This window comes from Rhincodon typus, chromosome 3, assembly GCF_021869965.1.
Source record: "Rhincodon typus isolate 14 chromosome 3, sRhiTyp1.1, whole genome shotgun sequence".
Lineage (NCBI taxonomy): Eukaryota > Metazoa > Chordata > Chondrichthyes > Orectolobiformes > Rhincodontidae > Rhincodon > Rhincodon typus.
In genome coordinates this window covers 82,742,040-82,765,148 of record NC_063334.1, presented here as the reverse complement: position 1 = coordinate 82,765,148, position 23,109 = coordinate 82,742,040, and the positions used below count along the sequence as shown (strand labels likewise).

The window sequence follows — 23,109 nt, the reverse complement described above, 5'->3', positions numbered from 1 at the left end:
TTCTGTCAATGACTTAATTATTTTCACAAATCATTCACACACAATTTTGTAACCCATTCTTGAATGAGTATCTGAAGTTTATAGTAAATGTTTATAGTAAATGTTATAGAAACTTCTGTTTCTGAATGAGAAATGAAATCGGTGCAGCAGCACTTCATTGAATCAACTAAATAGAATACTATCAAATGAAAAAAAACTAATAAATTCATCGCACTGATTTTGTTACATCACGGTATATTCCCCTTGTGACCAAACTTGTCATGTCTATACAAGTTCTTTACAAAACTTAGCCTGTTGCCTTGTCCTTTCCCATTTCCCTAGCATTTTTTCTTTTAAGATGTGTTGTGTTATGTCTCACAGCATACCTTTGAGAGATAAAATGATATATCATGACACCATCACTGCATCATTGCATGTAATATCTCCATCTTAACTTGCGCCACTTGAAGGATGACACTAATATAAAGGTGCAGTTGGTTTTAACCAAATAGCTTAGTATAACCAAAACAATGAAGTGCCTATGACTGCAATATTTGTATATACCGGCAGCTGTAATAAACATCCATTAAATCATTCACTATTACATATCACATCTAGTTTTATGTTACCAGAAATTAAAAAGAAAAGAATCGCCTCATCAGGTACAAATACCCCATTAGATGCAAAAGCCCTCAAAACAATGGCAGATGAATATGTTTATCCGATTCCTTTTTGAAAGCACAATTGAATCTGCTTCCATCACACTTTCAAGTAGTGGAAGATACCATTCTCTCACTGCATACATAAGTTTTTTCCAAATTCACTACTCATTCAATTATCACTATTGTCAATATTAAGAAGAAGGTGGTGTTGGGTGTCTTGAAATAAGTCCCCAGGGCCTGATGGGATCTATCTCAGGAGGCAAGGGAGGAGATTTGACAGAAATTTTTGTATCCTGAGTTTGGCAGCAAAAGATTTTGCCCCACGATGGTGGAACAAAGAAAACAAGATGCACATACAGCCAGGATTGGATGTGAGTGGAAATTTTGGGGGTTTTAAGTTTAAAGGCAATTGAAGGAAGGAAGGAGGATGAAGGCCACAGAGAGATTTGAACACAAGCAAACAGAACTTGAGAAACCAGGTCCAGCAGTATCTGTGGAGAGAAATAATTCTGAAGAAGTCATGCCAGACTTGAAACATTAACTCTATTTCTCTTCACAGATGCTGTCAGACCTGCCGAGTTTCTCCAGTGTTGCGTTTGTTTCAGGTTTTCAGCATCCCGGATAGTTTGCTTTTTATTAAAAAAAAAAACAGGTGTTGTTTAAATGAAATTGAATGCAAAACCAACAACATAGGACTTGCTGCTGAGTTAGAATTTGGGGAACAGAGTTTTGGATGAGCTCATGTTTACAGAAGGTAGAAAGGGGAATGTTGGATACAATATTTTTAATTAGAATGTCTTGATAAGGAATTCAGTGACAAATTTATTTTGGACAGCAAAATTCAACTGTCATCTAGACAGTATTGCTTCAGTTATTTCAACCATGTTCAAAGCTTAAGGAAACCTAGATAATTTTACAAAAACACATATAACACAAACTTTTGGAATACTTGTGCGCAATTCTCGTCACCCTGTTATAGGAAGGATGCTGTGAAACTTGAAAGGGTTCAGAAAAGATCTACAAGGATGTTGCCATGGTTGGAGGATTTAAGCTATAGGGAGAGGCTGAATAGGCTGGGACTATATTCCCTGGAGCATTGAAAGCTGGGGAATGGCTTTATCGACGTTTATAAAATTACGAGGGGCATGGATAGGGTAAACAGAAAAGGTCTTTTCAGGGAGGGGGTCAAAAATTAAAGGGCATAGGTTTAAGGTGAAAGAGGAAAGATTTAAAAGGGACCTATGGGGCAACTTTTTCACGCAGATGGTGGTGCGTGTATGGAATGAGGTGCCAAAAGAAGTGATGGAAGCTGGTACAAATACGACGTTTAAAAGGCATCTGGATGGGTATATGAATAGGAAGGGTTTAGAGGAATACGGGCCAAATGCTGGCAAATTGGACTAGATGTATCAATGATATCTGGTCGGCATGGACGAGTTGGACTGAAGCGTCTGTTTCCATTGCTGTACTTCTCTATGACTTGACAACTGCGAACGAGGAGCAACGACCTTGTATCGTTACTTTAGGTAATAACAAAACAAATCAAATACCAAAATAAATAGTCACCTCCGCAGTTGAAAAATAATCCAGCTTTACTTGTAATTAATAAGAGTACGTTCACTATCTGTCCATGCATAGGTTTGAATTGGAACGTGAAGATTATCGCAGCAACAGCCCAAACGTCGCCGTACTGCTACTCAAATAAAAGGAAAATACTGCGGATGCTGGAAATCTGAAACAAACACAGACAATGAAGAACAGTCATACCGGACTCTAAATATTAACTCCGTTTATCGCTCCACAAACGCTGCGAGACCTGCTGAGTTTCTATCATCATTCTGTGTTTGTGCCGCAAGTGAAGTTCACGCTCAGTGAAGTGAAACGACACCAATCCCTGCAGTGCCTCGTTAATGCTGTGCAATAAACTGGCACAGAAGGAAGTGGAAATAACGCAGCAGAAATACTTTAAATTTATAATCTTGACTTACAAAAGATGCTGTGGCCTTACCCTGGATTCCCGTCGCTCCAGTTAACCAACCTGTTTACAAACGTGTCACCCGGAGACGTACAGATAACGTCACTGCGGGACGCCGGATAACACGTGACCAGGCTGTACTACCCCTGGGCCCGGGGGGGGGAAATAATGTTGTGTTGGAGATGTTAATGATCAGTACTAATGACAAACCTCATGGAACGTACAATTGCCTCAAATCAGTAGCACTTACTAGATTTAGCTGCAGCTTAAGAGTGTATTCCGTTTTATTTTCTAATTGTTGTGTAAGTGTCTTGGTTATCAATGTGTAGAGTAGTCGAGACGATGGGAATGGTCGGCGGTTTGGCTCGGGACAGCCAGTTTTAATCTGCGCGCGAGAGTTGGCGCAACGTGACGTTTCTGAGCGCGTTCTCCCAGTGTCAGCCGTTCATTCACTCACTCACTCACTCCTAATGATCGCCGCCAATAGTGTGCTTTACATGGGTTTGAGAAGTTTAGGGAACCGGTCTTCGGTGTGAACGTGAGGACGGCTCGTACGTGTTGTTTATAAACTTAGAGGTAATGGTGCCCAGAGTTTTGTAGATTTCTATCTGCAAATATTCAGTTAACATTGAATTTGGTTTCTTTTAAATTGTGTACAGTTTAAGACAAGGGGAGTATGCTTCCTTACTCCTCCAAATTCCTTGGTCACGGGTTCCATCCATTTCCTTAACAAGTGTGGAAAATTTAGCGAGATTGTTTGTAAGCTTGGTGCAGTACTTGACTCTGTGATGAGCTTCTGAACGCACTTATGCCCTAATTAACACTGTCTTTTCCTACTTTGAGCCCATCGCTCGACTGCCGCTGGCACTGTTGGTCTGAAGCGGTCATCTGTACTTTTCTCATCACTTGACCCGACTGAAAGATCGGGAAAGCACGAAGTGACCAACGATCCCTCAAGCTTTTTCGCCTGTCAGTATGATCAGTCCTGATCACCTACTTCATTCTTCCTGCCTGCCATCCTTGGTTCCCCAGCAGAGCAAAATTGGATGCCAGCCTTAAGTGAACTCTGATTTTAAAAAAAATCCATAACCCTTAGAAATACGTGGTTTCAAAACTTTCCAGTCCTCTCAGTAAAGTTAGGATAAAGTGAAGTGTCGCACTTTGGTAAGACAACCCAGGACAGAACTTGCACAGCCATTGGTAGGGCCACGGGGGAATGTTGTTGAACAGAGACTTAGGGGTGCAAGTACACAGTTCATTGAAAGGGGCGTCTCAGGCAGACAGGATGCTGACGAAAGTGAGACAACAAGGTGCAGGGCTCGATGAACACAGCAGGCCAAGCAGCATCATAGGAGCAGAAAGGCTGACGTTTCGGGCCTAGACCCTTCATCAGAAAAGGGGGAGGGGAAGGGGGTTCTGAAATAAATAGGGAGAGAGTGGGAGGCGGATATAAGATGGATGGTGGAGAGGAAACAAACAGGTCGAAGAGGCGGGGAAGGGGCCAGTAAAGGTGAGTGTAGGTGGGGAGTTAGGGAGGGAATAGGTCAGTCAAGGGGGCGGGATGAGGTTAGTCGGTAGGAGATGGGGGTGCAGCTTGAGGTGGGTGGAAGAACAGGTTAGGGAGGCAGGGACGAGCTGGACTGGTTTTGGGATGCGGTAGGGGGAGGGGAGATTTTGAAACTTGTGAAATCCACATTGATACCATTGGGCTGCAGGGTTCCCAAGCGGAATATGAGTTGCTGTTCCTGCAACCTTCGGGTGGCATCGTTGTGGCACTGCAGGAGGCCCAGGATGGACATGTCGTCTGAGGAATGGGAGGGGGAGTTGAAATGGTTCGCGACTGGGAGGTGCAGTTGTTTATTGCGAACCGAGCATAGGTGTTCTGCAAAGCGGTCCCCGAGCCTCCGCTTGGTTTCCCCGATTTAGAGGAAGCCACACCGGGTACAGCGGATGCAGTATACCACATTGGCAGATGTGCAGGTGAACATCTGCTTGATGTGGAAAGTCTTCTTGGGGCCTGGGATGGGAGTGAGGGAGGAGGTATGGGGGCAGGTGTAGCACTTCCTGCGGTTGCAGGGAAAAGTGCCGGGTGTGGTGGAGCTGGAGGGGAGTGTGGAGCGGACAAGGGAGTCACGGAGAGAGTGGTCCCTCTGGAAAGCAGATAAGGGTGGGGAGGGAAAGATGTCTTTGGTGGTGGGGTCGGATTGCAGATGGCGGAAGTGTCGGAGGATGATGCGTTGGATCCGGAGGTTGGTGGGGTGGTACGTGAGGACGAGGGTGATTTTTTTTTGGTTCTTATTGCGTGGACGGGGTGTGAGGGATGAGTTGCGGGAAATGTGGGAGACACGGTTGAGGGCGTTCTCGACCGCTGAGGGGGGGAAGTTACAGTCCTTGAAAAACAAGGACAACTGAGATGTACGGGAGTGCCCATATCGGGCAACCACCTAGAAACCGATATTCATTTCAAGCCCACCAACTCCCACAGCTACCTAGAATACTCCTCCTCCCACCCACCTTCCTGCAAAAATGCTATCCCCAATTCCCAATTCCTTCGCCTCCGCCGCATCTGCTCCCAGGATGAGGCATTCCACTCCCGTACATCTCAGTTGTCCTCGTTTTTCAAGGACTGTAACATCCCCCCCTCAGTGGTCGAGAACGCCCTCAACCGTGTCTCCCACATCTCCCGCAACTCATCCCTCACACCCCGTCCACGCAATAAGAACCAAAAAAGAATCCCCCTCGTCCTCACGTACCACCCCACCAACCTCCGGATCCAACGCATCATCCTCTGACACTTCCGCCATCTGCAATCCGACCCCACCACCAAAGACATCTTTCCCTCCCCACCCTTATCTGCTTTCCGGAGGGACCACTCTCTCCGTGACTCCCTTGTCCGCTCCACACTCCCCTCCAGCCCCACCACACCCGGCACTTTTCCCTGCAACCGCAGGAAGTGCTACACCTGCCCCCATACCTACTCCCTCATCCCCATCCCAGGCCCCAAGAAGACCTTCCACATCAAGCAGATGTTCACCTGCACAACACCACTGTACCCGGTGCGGCTTCCTCTACATCGGGGAAACCAAGCGGAGGCTCGGGGACCGCTTTGCAGAACACCTACGCTCGGTTCGCAATAAACAACTGCACCTCCCAGTCGTGAACCATTTCAACTCCCCCTCCCATTCCTCAGACGACATGTCCATCCTTGGCCTCCTGCAGTGCCACAACGATGCCACCCGAAGGTTGCAGGAACAGCAACTCATATTCCGCTTGGGAACCCTGCAGCCCAATGGTATCAATGTGGATTTCACAAGTTTCAAAATCTCCCCTCCCCCTACCGCATCCCAAAACCAGGCCAGCTCGTCCCCGGCTCCCTAACCTGTTCTTCCTCCCACCAATCCCCTCCTCCCACCTCAAGCCGCACCCCCATCTCCTACCGACTAACCTCATCCCGCCCCCTTGACCTGTCCGTCCTCCCTGGACTGACCTATCCCCTCCCTAACTCCCCACCTACACTCACCTTTACTGGCCCCATCCCCGCCTCTTCGACCTGTTTGTTTCCTCTCCACCTATCCTCTCCTCTATCCATCTTCTATCCGCCTCCCACTCTCTCCCTATTTATTTCAGAACCCCCTTCCCCTCCCCCTTTTCTGATGAAGGGTCTAGGCCCGAACCGTCAGCCTTTCTGCTCCTATGATGCTGCTTGGCCTGCTGTGTTCATCCAGCCCTGCACCTTGTTGTCTCGGATTCTCCAGCATCTGCAGTTCCTACTATGCTGACGAAAGTGTTTGGTATGCTTGCCTTCATCCGTCCGGGCGTTAACTACAGGAGTTGGGACATTATGTTACATTGGTAGGGGCACGTTTGGAGTACTACTTACGATTCTAGTTGCTTTGCGATAGGAAGGGTGTTATTAAACAGGAAAGGGTGCGAAAACGATTTACAGGGATGTTACCAAGAGTGGAGGGTTTGAGTTAAGGAGAGGCTGATAGGCTGGGACATCTTTCCTTGGAGCAGAGGAGGCTGAGAGAGAGAATTATAAAATCATGAGGAGCATAGACTAGTTGAATCGCCAAAGTCTCTTCCCCAAGGTAGAGGAGTCCAAAACTAGAATGCATAGTTCTGAAGTGAGAGGGGAAAGATTTAAAAGGGACCCGAAGGTCAATGAGCTGTCAGAGGAAGTGGTTGAGGCGAGTACAATTACAATATTTAAGAGAAATTTGGACAAGTACATGGATAGCAAAGGTTTTGAGACCTTTGAGACAACTGCAGGCAAATGGGGCTAGTTAAGTTTGGGGAAACCTGGTCGACGTGGATGAGTTGGGCTGAAGGATCTATTTCTGAACTGTATGACTCTTCTGTTAGACTTTTTTTTTATAGAATCCCTACAGTGTGGAAACAGGCCCTTCGGCCCAACAAGTCCACACCGAGCCTCAGAGCATCCCACATTTCTGAAATCTTCACCTCAGTCCTAAATGATTGAGCTCCCTTCTGATACTATGCCTCTTTCTATATTCTTCTGCCAGAAGCAATAATTATTGATGTTTATCCTGTTCATTTTGGAATCTTGAATGTTTTTCAGTAAGATTACTTCATATTCTCTACATACTAGAAGTACAGTCTGAATTTCAAAGAATCTCTATAGTGGGGGAGCAGATCATTCAGCCCATCACACTCACGTGAACCCTCTGAAGAGCATCCCACCTTGACCCACCCCCTACCCTATCCCTGCATTTCCCACCCTGGACACTGTGGGCAATTTAGCATGACCAATCCACCTAGCCTGCACATCTTTGGCTTGGGAGAGGAAACCGGAACACCTGGAAGAAAACCACACCAACACAGGGAGAATGTGCAAACTCCACACTGACAGTCGTCTGAGGCTGGAATCGAACCCGGGTCCCTGGTGCTGTGAGGTGGCAGTGCTGATCACTGAGCCACTACCCAATTTAGTCAGCTTTTCATCATAGAATGATTCACTTCGTCCATGCGTTAAACAAAGATGAAGGTAAAAACTCCATAGCCTTGTTGGGGCATGGAGCTGCTGTCTCATTGAGAGAGATGCCTGGTGATTGTTTAAAGTCAGAAGTCACAAGACACCAGGTTGTACTCCAACAAGTTTATTTGGAGTCACACAAGCTTTGAGTGCAGCCCCTTCGTCAGGTGCAGTGAGAGAGCAGGGCACGCAGACAGAGAGATGAAGGGCAGCAAGATCAAAAGATCATACAACTGGTGTGAGTGGAGTGTCAGATGATATGTCTCTGCTGGTGACCAAGAATGTTATACAGTGTGTAAAATGTTAATAAAGTCAGTGTCAGAACTGTGCTGTCATGACAACCAGACAGATCCATAGGAATGTACAAAAGCTGACATCTCAGGTCAGACACTGAGTTGTGGGTCTGAGACTTTGTTCAGAATCTGTCTGAGTTTTAACCTGGAATCAGGTTGGTTTTATTCTGAAAGCTGGAATTTATAAGATGCCACACTGTGAGTACAATTTTTTTTGAGCAAAATAGAATGTATGTGGAGATAAGCAAACATCTTGAATGAAATGATTCTGTCCCATAGATTTATATTTGTCTGTGTGTGCATATGTGTAGAGAGAGTGTGTCTGTGTGCCTTGCTGTCTCACTGCACATGATGAAGGGACTGTGCTCTGAAAGCTTGTGTGATTCCAAATAAACCTGTTGGACTGTAACCTGGTGTCATGTGACTTCTGACTTTGCCCACACTAGTCCAACCTCCACATCATGGTGAGCTTTAACCTGAGGATCACCAACCTCTGGTTAGGGGAGAGGTTGAGAAGGAGAACCCTTCATGATGACCTCAGCCACACTGTTGGCAACTGCATCACAAACTAGCTATCCAACCAACTGAGGTAACTGTCCCCTGACTGAACAAATAACCTTTAATATCATCCTGGCACCAATATAAGCATTTTCTTCCTTTAAATATTTCTAGACACAAAGCTGTTGAATCACCAAGGCAATTATATCGAGACTTTATTCCAATCTCCTTGCAGTAACAGCCAGTGTGCAATTTATCTTTTCATATTTGTTCATGGGTTGCGGGCATTGCTGGTTGGGTCAACATTTACTGTCCATCCCTAATTGCCCAGAGGGCTGTTAAGAATCAACCACATTACTGTAGTCTGGAGTCACATGCAGGCCAGATCAGTAAGGATGGCATTAGTGAGCTAGATGGGTTTACCTGACAATTGGCCATGGTTTCATGATCATCATTAGAATCTTAATTCCAGATTTTTATTGAATTCAAATTCCACCTCTGCCATGGCAGGATTTGAACTCAGCTCCCCAGAACAATGCCTTTATCTCAGGATTAGTTGTCCAGCAATAATACCATTAGTTCAGTCGCCATCCACTTGGTACTTCTGGCCTGCGACTGATGAAAATGCTTCCTGCCATATATCCCCAACATTTTTGAAGATGGGGATATTTGTGGAACCTCTACCTGTCCATCGTTTTAATTATCCACCACTATTCACAACTGAATGCGGCAGGACTGTAGAGCTTGAAGCTGATCCCTAGCTCAGAAACTGCTCCCAAAAGTTTCCAATCTGTGCAAAACCGGAGTGGTCAGATTATCCGTACATTTGAATTTTTTAATGATGTTCTTCCCCTTCCAGACACATTTGACATTTGCTTGTCTCCTACTAGTTATATTTTTGTTGCACAGATGGCTGGACTAGCGCAGAATCCTATAATACAGTTAACTGGTTTCAAACATTCCGAGAAAAGGGCCCTTGTCAAATTGCTTACTGAACTCGACTGCATTTACTTTGGTGAGCAGGTAAGTCCTAAGTGATTAGAGAAAATGGTATTGGAAATGTGCGTTTTTAGCTAATTTAGTTTTGTTTTCATCAATAAATATTTTTTGTTCTTTCTCTCTCATGCTCTTAGTTTCAATTATCTCAAAATAGTTTTATACACGCCATCCATGTTGAACCTTCAATATATGAAAGTCAAGATAATGCAAATCACTTCGTCCTTGTGTTTCAAAAATCTTCAGATCTAATGAATTTCTTTTCTAGATTTTAAACAATTTGTACACAATGGAATTCCACAAAAAACAAATTAAATTATTAATTAATTTTTCTTAATGCTCATTGAGGAAAGTTGAGGGCAACAATTGGTAAATCTCCTCTTTGAATGGTGCACAGAACCTTTCTACATTGAACCAAGACCCTGCTATTGATTACGTCAATGACTCATACCAATATGATGCCTGGACTAAGGGCTAAATTATGTGGGAAGATTACAATTTTTCCTTAGCATTGCATGATGTGTTAACCTGGATTAAGTGCTGCCATTCTACAACAGGGAGTGAACTCTCAAATTTCTAGCGATTGAGTGATAGTGTAGCTAATTGAGCAGAGCAAATACTTAGAGAAGTTAGGAGAGTCAATTATAGACACAACTGGAGAGGTATGTTTTCAGATGTGATTTTGAAAGAGTTATGAATAGTGGAGCCAGATTCTTTTTCTTCTTTGGACCGTTTTATAACCTAGCTAATCAACCTGTTCAAGATGTTAGGAACTTGGGCCTCTTCATTCAAAGGTGGGGATAGAATCATTGCACCACAAGAGCCATCTTTCTTTTTCTTAGGATGTGGGTGCTGCTAGCAAGTTCAATGTTTAGACAATGGGCTAAGAAGTAAGCCATTCTGCCCATCAAGTCCACTCTGCCATTCAATGAGGTCATGGCTGAGCTGATAGTCCTCACCTCCACTTTCCAATCTTATCCCCATAACCTGTGATTCACTTGCTGATTTAAAAACCTGCCTATCTTAGCCTTGAATAAATTTAATGATTCAGCCTCAATAGCCCTCTGTGCTTATTAGCTGCCCTTCTCTAAATGCTCTTGAACGGAGTGGTTTGCTAGGGTTCTTTCAGAAAGCAGTTGGGATTCAATGACATTGCTGAGGGTTTGCAGTCACATGTAGGCCAGAGCAGGTAAAGACAGCAATTTTATTCCCTAAAAGACACTGGTGAGCTGGATTTTTACATAAATTGATGATTGTTGTCATGGTCACCATTACTGAATCTAGTTTATATTCTTTTAAATTCCACTAGTTGCCAAAGTTCTAACCAGGCCCTTAGGTTAGTAGTTCACTATTGTTCCACTGTGTCTATTAATGCTGTCATTAGTGAAAGTATAAAACTATGAAAAGTGAATTTTAATTCATGAAAACACAGATTGGATAGAACAGGGTATCTTCTAAAGCTTGAAATAATGGAGGTCTAAAGAAACTTGGAGCCCGTGAACAAAGATTATTGACATTATCAGCAGATACAGAAAATATGCACAAGAATTAGTGGAACATTGGCCTTTGCATCAAGAGAACGGGCATGATGCTCGCTGTACCACATTTTAGTAAGTATACTGGTTTGGAGAGAGTACTGTGTATATTCCCCTTTATTCGTTAATGGGATGAGAGCGTCACTGACCAGGCAGCATTTATTGCCCATCCCTAATTGCCCAGAGGGCAGTTCAGAGTCAACCATGTTACTGTGGGTCTGGAGTCACATGTAGGCCAGACAGGTAAGTATGGCAGTTTCCTTCCCTAATAACATTAGTGAACTAGATGGGTTTTTTCCGACAATCAACAATGGATTCATGATCACCATTAGCTTCTTAATTCCAGATATTTTTATTGACTTTGAATTTCACCATCTGCCATGGCAGCATTCAAACCCGGTCCCCAAAAAGTTAATCGGGGTCTCTGGATTAACAGTCCAGCGATAATACCACTAGGCCATTGCCTCCCCCTAATTTATCATATTCAATATATCCATCATATTTACCAATATGATGCCTGGACTAAGGGCTAAATTATGTGGGATGATTATGTAAAACTAGGATTATATTCACAAGAATTGATTTAAGTTTATGGGGTGATTTAATTGAACTTTTCAAATCTTAAGGGCAAAAGATAATAACTATATATCTGCCTTATCTCTGCTGATTGGGAAGCCTAGGACTACAGGACATAGTCAAAAAATTACAGCCAGATCTTTCAGGAATGAAGTTCGGCAACCACACAAAGGATAACAGAAGCTGGGAACTCTCTTCTCTAAGCGGCAATTGACAATAGGTCATTTAACTTTGATTTGAAGATAAGTTAATAAAAATATACCAAAGATAATAAGGGACATGGCACAATATAGACAATAACTGCACTGCAGGAGTTTCCTGATCTACAAGTGTCCGACTTAAAATGTAATCCCATGCAGGGGCCTAATTTTAAAGATCCGACAGACAAACTTTTCCTGTATTTGTGAATGACTACTTTTATGTTATCCTGCGTTCTATTCTGACTGGCATACAAATGAACTTGCGAATGGACTCAAGAATGAAACCCTGGGACTGCCTTTATTTCATTTGCCAGTGAATATGAGGATTCAAGTTCCCGTAAGATCTCTGCCTTATCTTTGCTGCATTAAAATCCAATTCCCTGATTTATGATCCGCAACTGCTATTAGGAGGTTTATAAACAAATCACTATGTATAAAGTCAGCAGCTGATGAATTTCTTATAAGGAGGGAGATCTTGAGTTGTGCAAAATTTTTTGAGACTGTTTCATGTTATTTTGCTTATGTGATAAGCTAATCAGAAATATATCTCAATGCCAACAGCTGTACTCCACTCCAAGACCTCCAAAACATCTTGAGTAAATGCATGTGTAGCTTCTCTAGAATGCCATGGTTTCATAATTGTTTCCCTATTATTCATTTACATACTACCATTGTCAATACAATTCATAAGATATCATCGCATGTATGGTCATATTGTCTTGATTTCTACAAATGTCACTCGCAATCTAATTACCTGCCCGACAGCATGGGTGTAAACCCATTTACCCATCAAAATGTTCTATTATTTCGTGAAATTATGGCTTATTTGCAAGTTAACTATCATTCATGAGATGTGTCTGTCAATGATAGAATTAGCAAATGCTGATGTCACCTCTAGTTGCCCTTGTGACTACTAGGCTATTGCAGACAGTAGTTAAAAGTCAACTACGTTGTTGTGGACCGGAGTCACATATAGGCCAGACCAGATAAAGACAGCAGATTACATTCTCTGAAGGATATTAATTAGCATATTAATTAACCATATGTGTGTTTTGAACAGTTGATGGTATTTGTCACGGTCATGATTTACAATGGGTTTTTTTCATTAATTAATTTTAAATTCCACCAGCTACTACGGTGGACTTTGAACCCATGTTACCGGAGCACTGGGCCTCTGAATTAGGAGTGTAGTGACATTACCACTTTGCCACCAATACGCTGTAAGGCTACCACATACCTGCCTTTGACCCACATACTTTTAATACCTTCTATTAACAGAAATTTACCCAATGTCTAATTTTAGATTGAGTTCCTCAAGCATTGTTTTTCCAACTTCTTCAATCCTTTGCACGTAGAAGTATTTCTCAACATCATTCCTGAAAGATCTGGCTCTAATTTTTGGATTATGCTCCATTCTGAAAAAAGATAACTGCATTCTAGATCTGCATGTCAAGAAACCAACTGGGGAATAGGCTATTTTAGACATGGGAGTATGCAAAGTAATAGGATTAATTAACCTGTACTAAAGGAACATCATGGAAAAGTGGTAACAATATGAATTTTGCATTAAGCTTGTTTGTGAATCATTAAAGTTCAAATGTTTCCATTAAGTATTCTCTTCATGGTATGATATTCTGTAACTTAAAAAAAAAATTGTGTTTTTTTTGTGTTCAGAAGGGCATATTCTGATACCATTCAAATAAAACTCTCACCTATACTAACCTTTTAGTATGATTTTATGAGAATGCTCATTTGGCCTATATTCATTCAGCCCATTGCACGTTTAAATTTGGACAAGTCTCAGAATATTTACTTTTTTGCCCTGACTGATCTGATTTCCTTGTCAAATGTTAGTGTTCAAAAAGAATTCTCATTTTTGAAATGAGAAAGAAGATTATTGTTGTAGCTACTTACTGATTTTTAGCTTCATAGCAAAATGTTTGACTTTTAGTACAGTATACTTATTATTATGGCAGAAGACTTGGCCAATTCAATCTGCTGTGTGAGCAGGAAACCAAAATGGAAACATTGTTACTTAAAATAGTTAACAATTGAAGTAACTGTACTAAAGAGATTTAAATTGAGTACATTGTAGAAGTCTGACTTTAGTGATAACTGTTCATATGCATCAATATTGAAGCAGATTTTTCCACTGGCTAGACAGTCATAATTCCAGCATAGATTGGAGTTGGAGATGGAGACCCTGCAGAATGCCCACCTTAGCAAACTCTGAAGGAATTGCCTGGGAAACTGAATTTTCCACTGGACAATTCCACTGCGTCTGGAATGCTATGAAAGCCTCCATAAATTCTGGAGAATTCTGGTTACTCAAAAAATACAAGACTAGTAAATACTGGTCTAACTCCTGAGCAACCTTTTTAAACAGACTCCATACTTATCTCAGACAACCCTAACTACACCACCCCTAGACCACTTAAACTACCCAGACCCTGACTAGATGTCCCCCTTGCCCCCATCACTTCCAGTACGACCTGACATCACGTCTTCAACACCCGACATCACGTCTTCAACACCCTCCACCACCCTACCGTGGGTGTGGATATTAGATGCCCCCAACAGGTTTGTTTTCAGTTGGGGAATCGGGGAGCGTGTAAAGCAGGGAGGGTGCCCAGATTACCACCTTCCCATCCACTCCCAAGCTCATCCCAATGGAGGAAATGGGTGGGTGCCAAAGTTAGCAGCCTGCACACGTATGTAAATAATTGAGTCAATAGGACTTTAAAAAAGGTCAAATGATGCCAGTAATGCCCTGCCAGGTCATAAAATGGATTGCATTGGCAGGCAGGGAAGAGTGGGCAGTTGAAGTACAGGAAGGAGGATGGTACATCACCCCTAAAGATAGGCTCCCTTCCTTCCATTTTATAAAAAAAACTCCTCCACTCCCTCCTTGCCACTGTCCCTGAGATCAGCAAACCCTCCCCACCTAATCCGTCTTACTTGTTGGAGTCCAGGGATCCACTGGAGCCTTTAACCTAGAACTGGTTGCAATACTACCAGTGTCCACAAAGCTCTAGTAGAACCAGGACTTATGGAGTTATGGTAAATCAGATTGGCCAGCAGCTCGAGAAGATGGAACTTGCTCCCACTGAAGGGCAGAAGCCCCATTTTCTACCAATCTGTTCTGCCTGCAGAGGAGACTTGTTCAGAGCCTGTTGTTTGGAATTTAGAAGAATGAGAAACTACCTTTTTGGAACACACAAGATTCTTAAGGGACTTGACAAGGTTGTGTGAAGGTCTTAGACCAGAAAGCAGAATCTCAGAATAAGGGGTTGCAATGACAGATAAGAAGGAATTTCTTCTCTGAAGATAGTGAATCTGTCGAAATCTTTACTGCAGAGCACTGTCAAGGCTGGGTGATTGTCTATCTCAGCCTTGAATATACTTGATCATTAATCAGTAAGGAAATCAAGAGTTTTAGGGTGAAGGCAGGAAATTGGAGTTAAAGACAATCAATCAGTTCAGCCGTGACCTTACTGAATGGCAGAGCAGATTCAATGGGCTGACAGACTGACTTCTGTTTCTATATTTCGTGGTCTGTCAACTGGCTACTACCTTTGCTTACATGAGCAGGGAGGAGGCCGAACCACTGCTCCGTAGAATGCTGTCTTGCAGTGAACTGATTTGAATTAACGCTGATATTTAAACAAAATGAAAATGCTGGAAATACAGTTATGTTCCATTTTTCATGTTGACGTTGAGTAGTCAGATGCGTAAAATGAGTGTTGAGGTCCTGGAGAAACCAGTTAGTTTAGGTTAGTTCATTTTTGCCGAAACAAACCTATAGCTTTTTGTGTTCTCAGAAGAACATTTGATCATGAAACTTTTTTTTTAGTCTGTTTCTAACGTTGCTAGCACCACATCTTTTAAGAAAAGGAAAATAATGCTGTCAAAGATGAATCTGTAGAATGTGTGTTTAACTAAGCATGCCATTTATTTTCCTCTTAATCTAGGAATATAAGCAGCAGTGCACTCATATGATAGCGAGTAAACCAAGTCGCAGTGAGAAATTTTTAGCAGCTTGTGCTGCAGGTGAGTTAAGACATTCCGATTTACTTTGCTTGAATCAAAATTAACTTTTTTTACATTTGGTAAAAGACAATTTCTCACTGCAAAGTGTGTAGTCAACCAGATGTACTGTAACTGAGCATACATACTTATTTTATCCCTGGGATTACAAATTAATTATTGAAGTATGAGCTCCTACTGCAGCTGATTTCACTTTTCCAAGAGATCTGATAACATTACCGTTGCTGTGCCTTCTGCTCCTCTTGTCATTTTGGAGCTGCCCCTTGAACTTTGTGTTATTACTTCACTCAACTACTGAGTGTACTATTGGAAGAGATCAGGATTCCAGCCCTCAGCCCATTCTTCCTATTTTTTAAGCAAATTTATCGAAAGATTTTGCAACCAGTATGCATGAAGTGAACATCAGGGACAGATAGTACCTTCAACTGAAGTGGGTAGAAGGGCAGAATGACTGCTTTGTGTAGAAGAGAAAGTGTGCCTTAATAAACTGAAGGAAATAGAATCAGGAACATGTGTGGAAGCCAAAAAGTCACCAAGTTATCAGTGCCTGAATTGTAGCGGGAAGCGAATGTTTCTGAACTGAGAGGATTGCTTGGGCCAGTGTTTCCGTGAACTATATTTTAAGTACTTTCCTAAACCTTATTGACTTCCATTTTAATTACTTTTAAATTGTAGTAGGTATGAAGAGCTGTTCTCGTGTTAGTACCACGATCAAGACTTGTTTATCATTTTTTTATCTTTCCTTTTTAGGAAAGTGGGTCTTGACTCAAGATTACATCATTGACAGTGCTAAAGATGGCAGGTGGCTCAATGAAATCCAGTATGAGTGGGGATATAAAATTCCAAGTATTTCACAGTATCCAGTGCCAATGGAATCTGTGCCAAAAATGTGGCGCGAAGAGCTGGCCCGTTCAAGTAGACCAGGAGTATTTCATAACTGGAAAGTAGTCCTTCTGATCAATGATGAAGCAAGGAGAAGTACTTTCAAAAGGTACCATTCAGAAGGGGCATTAATAATTAGCAATTGCTGGCAAAACACAGGCCTGGCAGCATCAGTGGCGATAAAGCAGAGTTAACATTTTGGGTCCAGTGACCCTTCGTCAGAATAAGGGTGTTTTGACGAAGGGTCACTGAACCCAAAATGTTAACTCTGCTTTGTGCCCATAGATACTGCAGGACTTATTCGTTTTGCCAACAATTTCTGGTTTTGTTTCTGATTTCCAGCATCTGCAGTTCTTTATTTTTTATTTGTTTGGGACTATTAACAATATTTCCGTGACCTCTACTGTTTGCTTAATTATTCTGTCATCGATGATACTTGTATTCCAGGGGTTGCTGACTTATAAATCAGTAGTGGTGGTCATAGTGTTGTCGTTCTCTGACCATGTAACTAAATCTATTGCAGAGTGAAACGTTTCTTTAAGGCACTAAAAGCATCTAGAGAGGAAAATAAATACCCTCACAAAGAAAGGGGGAAAAAAAAATAGAAAATATAATGAAGAGTTCAATCAATGAGTTAGGCTTAGAAAAGGTATTGAATTGTAGTGAACAGTTAGACGGGTTTGCTGTGGAGAATTTACAGCATGCAGGCTGCAAGAATGGAAAGTTACACGAGAGACCAGTGTAAAAGGGAATGAAAACCTTTGGTGGGCTATTTGGAAGGAAACAGTTAACGAAATGGCAAAGTGACTATGTCAGCAGTTGCATGGGAATGCCACCACCAGAAAGTTCTCTCCAAGCCTCATTCCATCTTGACTTGGTATTACTGTTCCTCACTGTCCCTGAGTCAAAATCCTGAACTTGCTTCTTAACAGGTTTGTGGATGCACCAACACCACCTGGACTGCAGCAGTTCAAGAAGGTGGCCACCATCACCTTCCGAAAGACAATTGGGATGAGCAATAAATACCTAATCTCTAGCTAGCAATGTTGTCTACCATTAAAAAGTTTCTTAAACTTCTAAGGCTTAATCAATTTTAAGTATACGACAAGTGTTTAAAATTGGAGACGGTATGTTCGAGAGACATCATAGATCATAAAGAGATGGAGTGACAGATAAGGAAGTGGTATTTCATACTGCATAGGATGTAGGTACAAGAATTTTGGATATGCCAAAATTTAGGAGTTGGGGGGGCACAATGTGAGCCAGAAGCCATTGGAGTAGTCAAATCTGGAGGTGATGAAAGTAGTAAAGAAAAATTTGTTACCAAATTGACTGCAGTAGATGATATATGGAGGTGGAAATAAGGACTTGTGTTGATGAGAATATGTTAAGTGAAGCTCAATTCTGGGTTAAATAGTTGTGAACCCTGTGATTCCCCTAGTAACGGTAGTTGAACTTGTAGCAGTGGTTGGGGACAGGAGTGGAATCACCAACAAATGTGCAGAGTTTGTGAAAAGACATTTTAAGAGAATAGTTTTGGTTTTCCCCAAGTTTAATTGACAGGGTTGGGATTTATCCAAGACCAGGTGTTAAGCACTAACTTTTCCCCCCCTTTTTTTAAAATATATTTATTTGGTGTGGATGATTCTCAAAGTCAGCTTTTATTGCCCATTCCTTAAGATTTCTGTAAAAATGGTGAGCTACTGTCTTAATGCTGCTGCTCATGTGGTAAAGATATTCCTACAGAACAGTTAATAATTATAGGATTTCCACCCAATGGCTATGAAGAATGGAAATATCTTTCCAAATGCCAAGATGGTGTAGGACCAAGCCATCATCCCATGCTGAGGGGTCAGAGAGGCAATGGAATGGTAGATCTGGATGTGGTCTGTGTGGACGTGAAGGCTGACCCTATGTTAGAATGATAATGCCATAAGTCAGTATATGGATTGGGTAGGGTTTAGACAATAGATCTTTTCAGGATGGAGTGGGGGAAGACACTAGTGCTAGTAGATGAAAAGAAAGAACTGCTGAAATGCTCTTGCTACAATGGTAGGTAAGACCTGGAATCTCCCAACTAGTGCCAATGAGCTGGATAACAGGGAAGAATCTTTTGAGGAGAATGTTATAATTAAACATGTAGAAGGCTGCAGAGAGATTGAAGAGGACATAGAATGGAAATGCACCCTGGTCATAAGCTGTCATTTGCTACTATGATTAGGACCGATTTTAGTAAATTGACAGGGAGGAAACCTTAGATGTTCAAATGGAGAGAAAAGTGCGTTTAATACCTGAATACCCTAATTCCTGAGGAAAGCAGACCATTTATATTGCCAGTTAGCATTGTGGCAAGAAAAGAAAACTGGCGGTCAGCAATTTAGTGATAATAAATTTGGAGCAATTGAATCTCCTAGATCGGGCAGGCTCAGCAAAGGTGTGAGGAAGGATATTTAAAGCAAAGCGGGATGCACAGTTTCAGAACTAGGGAAAGGAAAGACCTGATTAGAGGTATGGGCTGATAAGCATGAGGAAAACAAGGAAAGAACAGAGGCAGTTCACAGCAGAGGAATGATTGTGCTACCGGTGACTAAGAAAGAGATTTATGTTGATGGCTATAAATAGGAAAAAGAAGCCTGTGTGTGTGTTTTGTTTTTTTTTTAAACTCGAGGATTACCCTAGATAGCAAAGGTGTTTGTGATTTTGTCAGAGGAGGTAAATGCTTGATGTGACCACAGTCTGATCTGGAGATGGACAATTAAACCAGTTGTATGCCTATACACTTAAATCTACACCCATTTTAAATTGGAGCAAAAATGGGACTAAATCAGATGTAGTGAAACAGTACCACTTATACTGGATCAAGGATATTAAACATGGGCATGGTTAAACGGATTGGCAGCTGTAGACTTGGTATGATAAATTGAAGATCAAAGTTGTAAGTGACTTGTGGATAATTTTTTTTGTGGCTAACTCAGAAGTGGTGGGATTGCAAGTATGGAGAGCTATGTGTGGTGAAAGGATACAAAAAAATGTTTGGAAATGGCCATATCATAATATGAGATCAGAGATGTTAGGAGACCACCTATATATGTATGCATGTATATCTCTTTATGTAATGCATCTTATTGTCAGGACCTAAGAGAGAGCTTGGAATTTCAGGCTGCTGGGTTATAGTATAGTGAAGAACAATATCTGGTTGGAGTGAGTTCAGAAGATGTTTCTCTGATGTCCACTGTTTTGAATTTACCAGTTACTGTCTTTGAGCATTAATTCCCAAAAATAAAAATTACCTTCTAATTACAATATTAAAAACCATTGCATCTCAATGATTCTCAGGTTTTTTTTAAACTGAATACAAATAGCCAAATGTGATTTAGAGATCAGTTTCTCACAAAATAGTGCACAAGGTCAGAAATTATACGACACCAGGTTATAGCCCAACAGGTTTATTAGAAAACGCATGCTTTTGGAGCCTCAGTCCTTCTTCAGGTGTTAGTGAGACAGGTACTATCAGACACAGAATTCATAAGTAAAAGATCAAAGGTTCACACCTTTGGTAATGTACTAAATAAAACTAAGATGTTAGCATAGAATCCCTACAGTGTGGAAACAGGCCATTTGGCCCAACAGGTCACACCACCCCTCAGAAAAGCATCCCACCCAGAACCATGCCCCTAACCCTGCATTTCCCATGTCTAACACACCTAACCTATACATCCCTGAACACTATGGGCAATTTAGCATGGCCAATCCACCTACCCTGCACATCTTTGGACCATGGGAAGAAACACACGCAGACACGAGGAGAATGTGCAAACTCCACACAGACAGTCACCCGAGGCTGGAATCGAACCCAGTCCCTGGCACTGTGAGACAGCAGTGCTAACCACTAAGCCACCGTGTTGCCCTAAGATGCTGTTCAATCTTTAATCATTTAGAAGGTTTTAATTGTTTAATATGTATAGGTATATCCCTGAATTCCTCTCAAGTCACAGTCCTGAGAGAACTAAAGGTTTTATCAGTGTAAAGAAGGGGTGGCATTTTAGGTCAAACAATGCATATTAGATGTGAGACCTTGCTTAGAATCTGTTTGCGTTTTAGTTTGGAGTCATTCTGGTTTTATTTCTATAGGAATTTGTAAAACACCATATTGACTGTCTGTCTATAAATTGTGTGCTTTTTGAACAAAATAAAATGTATCTGCAAATACATATTCACCCCATAGATTGTGTGTATGTGTGTGTGTTATTATGTGTTGGGGGCATGGTGTGATGGTGGTGGAGAGTGTGTGTGTGGGAGGGTGGCAGAGAGTGGGTGGATGTGTTCGGCCTTTGATCTTCGGATAAATGTTCTCCAAAGCGGACTTTGGGATACGCAACAATGCAGAGTCGCCAAGTAGAGGCTGATAGCCAAGTTCGGTACTCACGACGACAGCCTCAACTGGGATCCTGGGCTCATGTTGCACTACAGGTGACCCCACCACACTATACACTCTCATACACGCACTCGCGCACACACACACGCACGCACACATGAATCTATGGGGTAAATTTGTAGTTGTAGATACAGGCTATTTTGTTCAAAAAGCACACAATTTATAGACAGTCAGTCAATATGGCATTTTATAAGTTCCTACTTTAGAAATAAAATCAGTCTGACTCTAAACTAAAACACAAACAGATTCTAAAAAAGGTCTTTCTGAAGAAGGGTCTAGGTCCGAAACATCAGCCTTCCTGCTCCTCTGATGCTGCTTGGCCTGCTGTGTTCATCCAGCCCTGCACCTTGTTATCTCACACCTAACATGCATTGTTTGACCTAAAATGTAACCTCTTCTTTACACTGATAAAACCCTAAGTTCTCTCAGGACTGTAACTTGAAAGGAATTAAAACCTTCTAACTGATTAAAGATTTAACAACATCTTAAGTTTATTTGGTACATCCTCATCAATGGTGTGAACCTCTGATCTTTTACTTAAATTCTGTGTCTGATGCTACCTCTCTCACTCTCACTAACACCTGAAGAAAGACTGAGGCTCCAAAAGCTTGTGTTTTCAAGTAAACCTGTTGAACTATAACCTGATGTTGTGTGATTTCTGACCTTGTCCACCCCCCAGTCCAACACCGTCACTTCCACATCATCTCAAAATGTGAATAGCTGCTGCCTTTCACATGTCTTTTCACACAAGAGCTGTTGGTGTTCACATGTGCAGCTTCTGTTGTACTGATAGATGGGAGCAGGAGGGAATGGGCAGTGAGTTGGAGTTCATAATATAAATTCAAAATAATATCTTGTATAAGTTTTCGATTTGAAGAAGTAGTTTACTTTCATGCAATCTTCAGAGCTCTTTTTGGAAAAGGGAATGCGTTGAGAAGATGTCATTCATTTTTCAACTTCTGTTAATGGAGCAATTGCATTATGAAGGAGTTTATATTGTCTTAAAACAGAAATACCAGTCGTGAACCATACCAGACGGTATCACTTTAATTAGCAGCAGTTGATTTTTGTTTTAGCATGGCTGGGGAGAGAAGTGACTTGGGGTTGTGGAATAATCAAATAATTCTGTATGGAATATTCCTTTGGGAAATGGAAAGGTGAGTTAAATGATTGCAAATGGGTTTAGGTGTGAATTTAGTTGTATTACAATAGAATAGATTTAAAAACTGCATTTCTTTTTTGTCAGAGTCCTGCATGCTGGCAAAGCCACAGTCTATCATCGACCAAGACGTTGTTGCGAAATTACACATGTTTTAACAGAAAATCGAAATTATACAATGGAGCGAATGAAAAATACATACAAGGCACCTTACTTTCCTGTAGAGTACATTGGGCAATTCATATTAGAGGTAATTTGTCACTGTTTATAAACTAATATTTATTGCTGTAACAATTAACATTTGTGTGTCAGGTATTAGAAACTAGTCTTCAGATACTATAACAGAATGCATCCTAAAACATTCAACTTCTTCTTTGCAAAGTCGATTTTGTGGATTACATTGAAAATGATATAATTCTGGGTTTATTTTGCATTTGGAGTCAGTGTGTATAGCTAAGATCCCTGTCATCCAGTTCTTTCATAGTGTAGTGCAGCACTATGGAGAATGGTAAACCATGTCCGCTTTTACAAAGCAGTTAGCTGCCATATTTTGAAATTTAAAAGTCATAATAATCACTTTGTACACTTATCCTATCATAGCAGTTGTCAATGTAAGTGAAAGGGCTCTTCTGGCACGGTAGTAATATCCCTACCTCTGAACTACAAGGCTTGGATTCAAGTGCCATCTGCCTCTGAGATGTGCCATATCACATCTGAAAAGGTTGATTTAAAAATTTCTTCTCTGAGGCAAATGTGATGTTAGGGCGCTAGGATGGTAGAGTGCTAAGTAAGCAGTGGTAGTTGCAGAGATCAGAATGCAAGGAGGGTGGGATGCTGGGGTACAAGGTGGCAAGGGGGCAGGTAAGCGTTGCAGGA

At 41.8% G+C, this 23,109-nt stretch overlaps 2 protein-coding genes across 12 annotated transcripts in view; one reads left to right on the top strand and one right to left on the bottom strand.

Moving 5' to 3' along the window:
• The window catches only part of kiaa0825 (KIAA0825 ortholog), a 357,628-nt gene extending 354,886 nt beyond the window's left edge, over positions 1-2,742 (bottom strand). For 9 of the 11 annotated variants that reach the window (XR_007261761.1, XM_048595041.1, XM_048595037.1 and 6 more), the window contains exons 1-2: positions 2,650-2,742; positions 2,208-2,373 (exon numbers count right to left, since the gene is read on the bottom strand). The gene's annotated coding sequence lies outside the window, so the exon portion shown is untranslated. Of the gene's footprint in view, positions 1-2,207; positions 2,374-2,408; positions 2,466-2,629 lie in introns of those variants that run through there. The other 2 variants (XM_048595038.1, XM_048595039.1) reach the window with 2 other exon arrangements.
• Positions 2,743-2,813: 71 nt separating this feature from the next.
• The window catches only part of slf1 (SMC5-SMC6 complex localization factor 1), a 50,944-nt gene continuing 30,648 nt past the window's right edge, over positions 2,814-23,109 (top strand). Inside the window, exons 1-5 of the mRNA XM_048595054.1 lie at positions 2,814-2,918; positions 9,313-9,426; positions 15,682-15,760; positions 16,508-16,748; positions 22,321-22,483. Coding sequence (XP_048451011.1) covers positions 9,313-9,426; positions 15,682-15,760; positions 16,508-16,748; positions 22,321-22,483 — 597 coding nt within the window. The 5' untranslated portion in view covers positions 2,814-2,918. The remainder of the gene's footprint in view (positions 2,919-9,312; positions 9,427-15,681; positions 15,761-16,507; positions 16,749-22,320; positions 22,484-23,109) is intronic.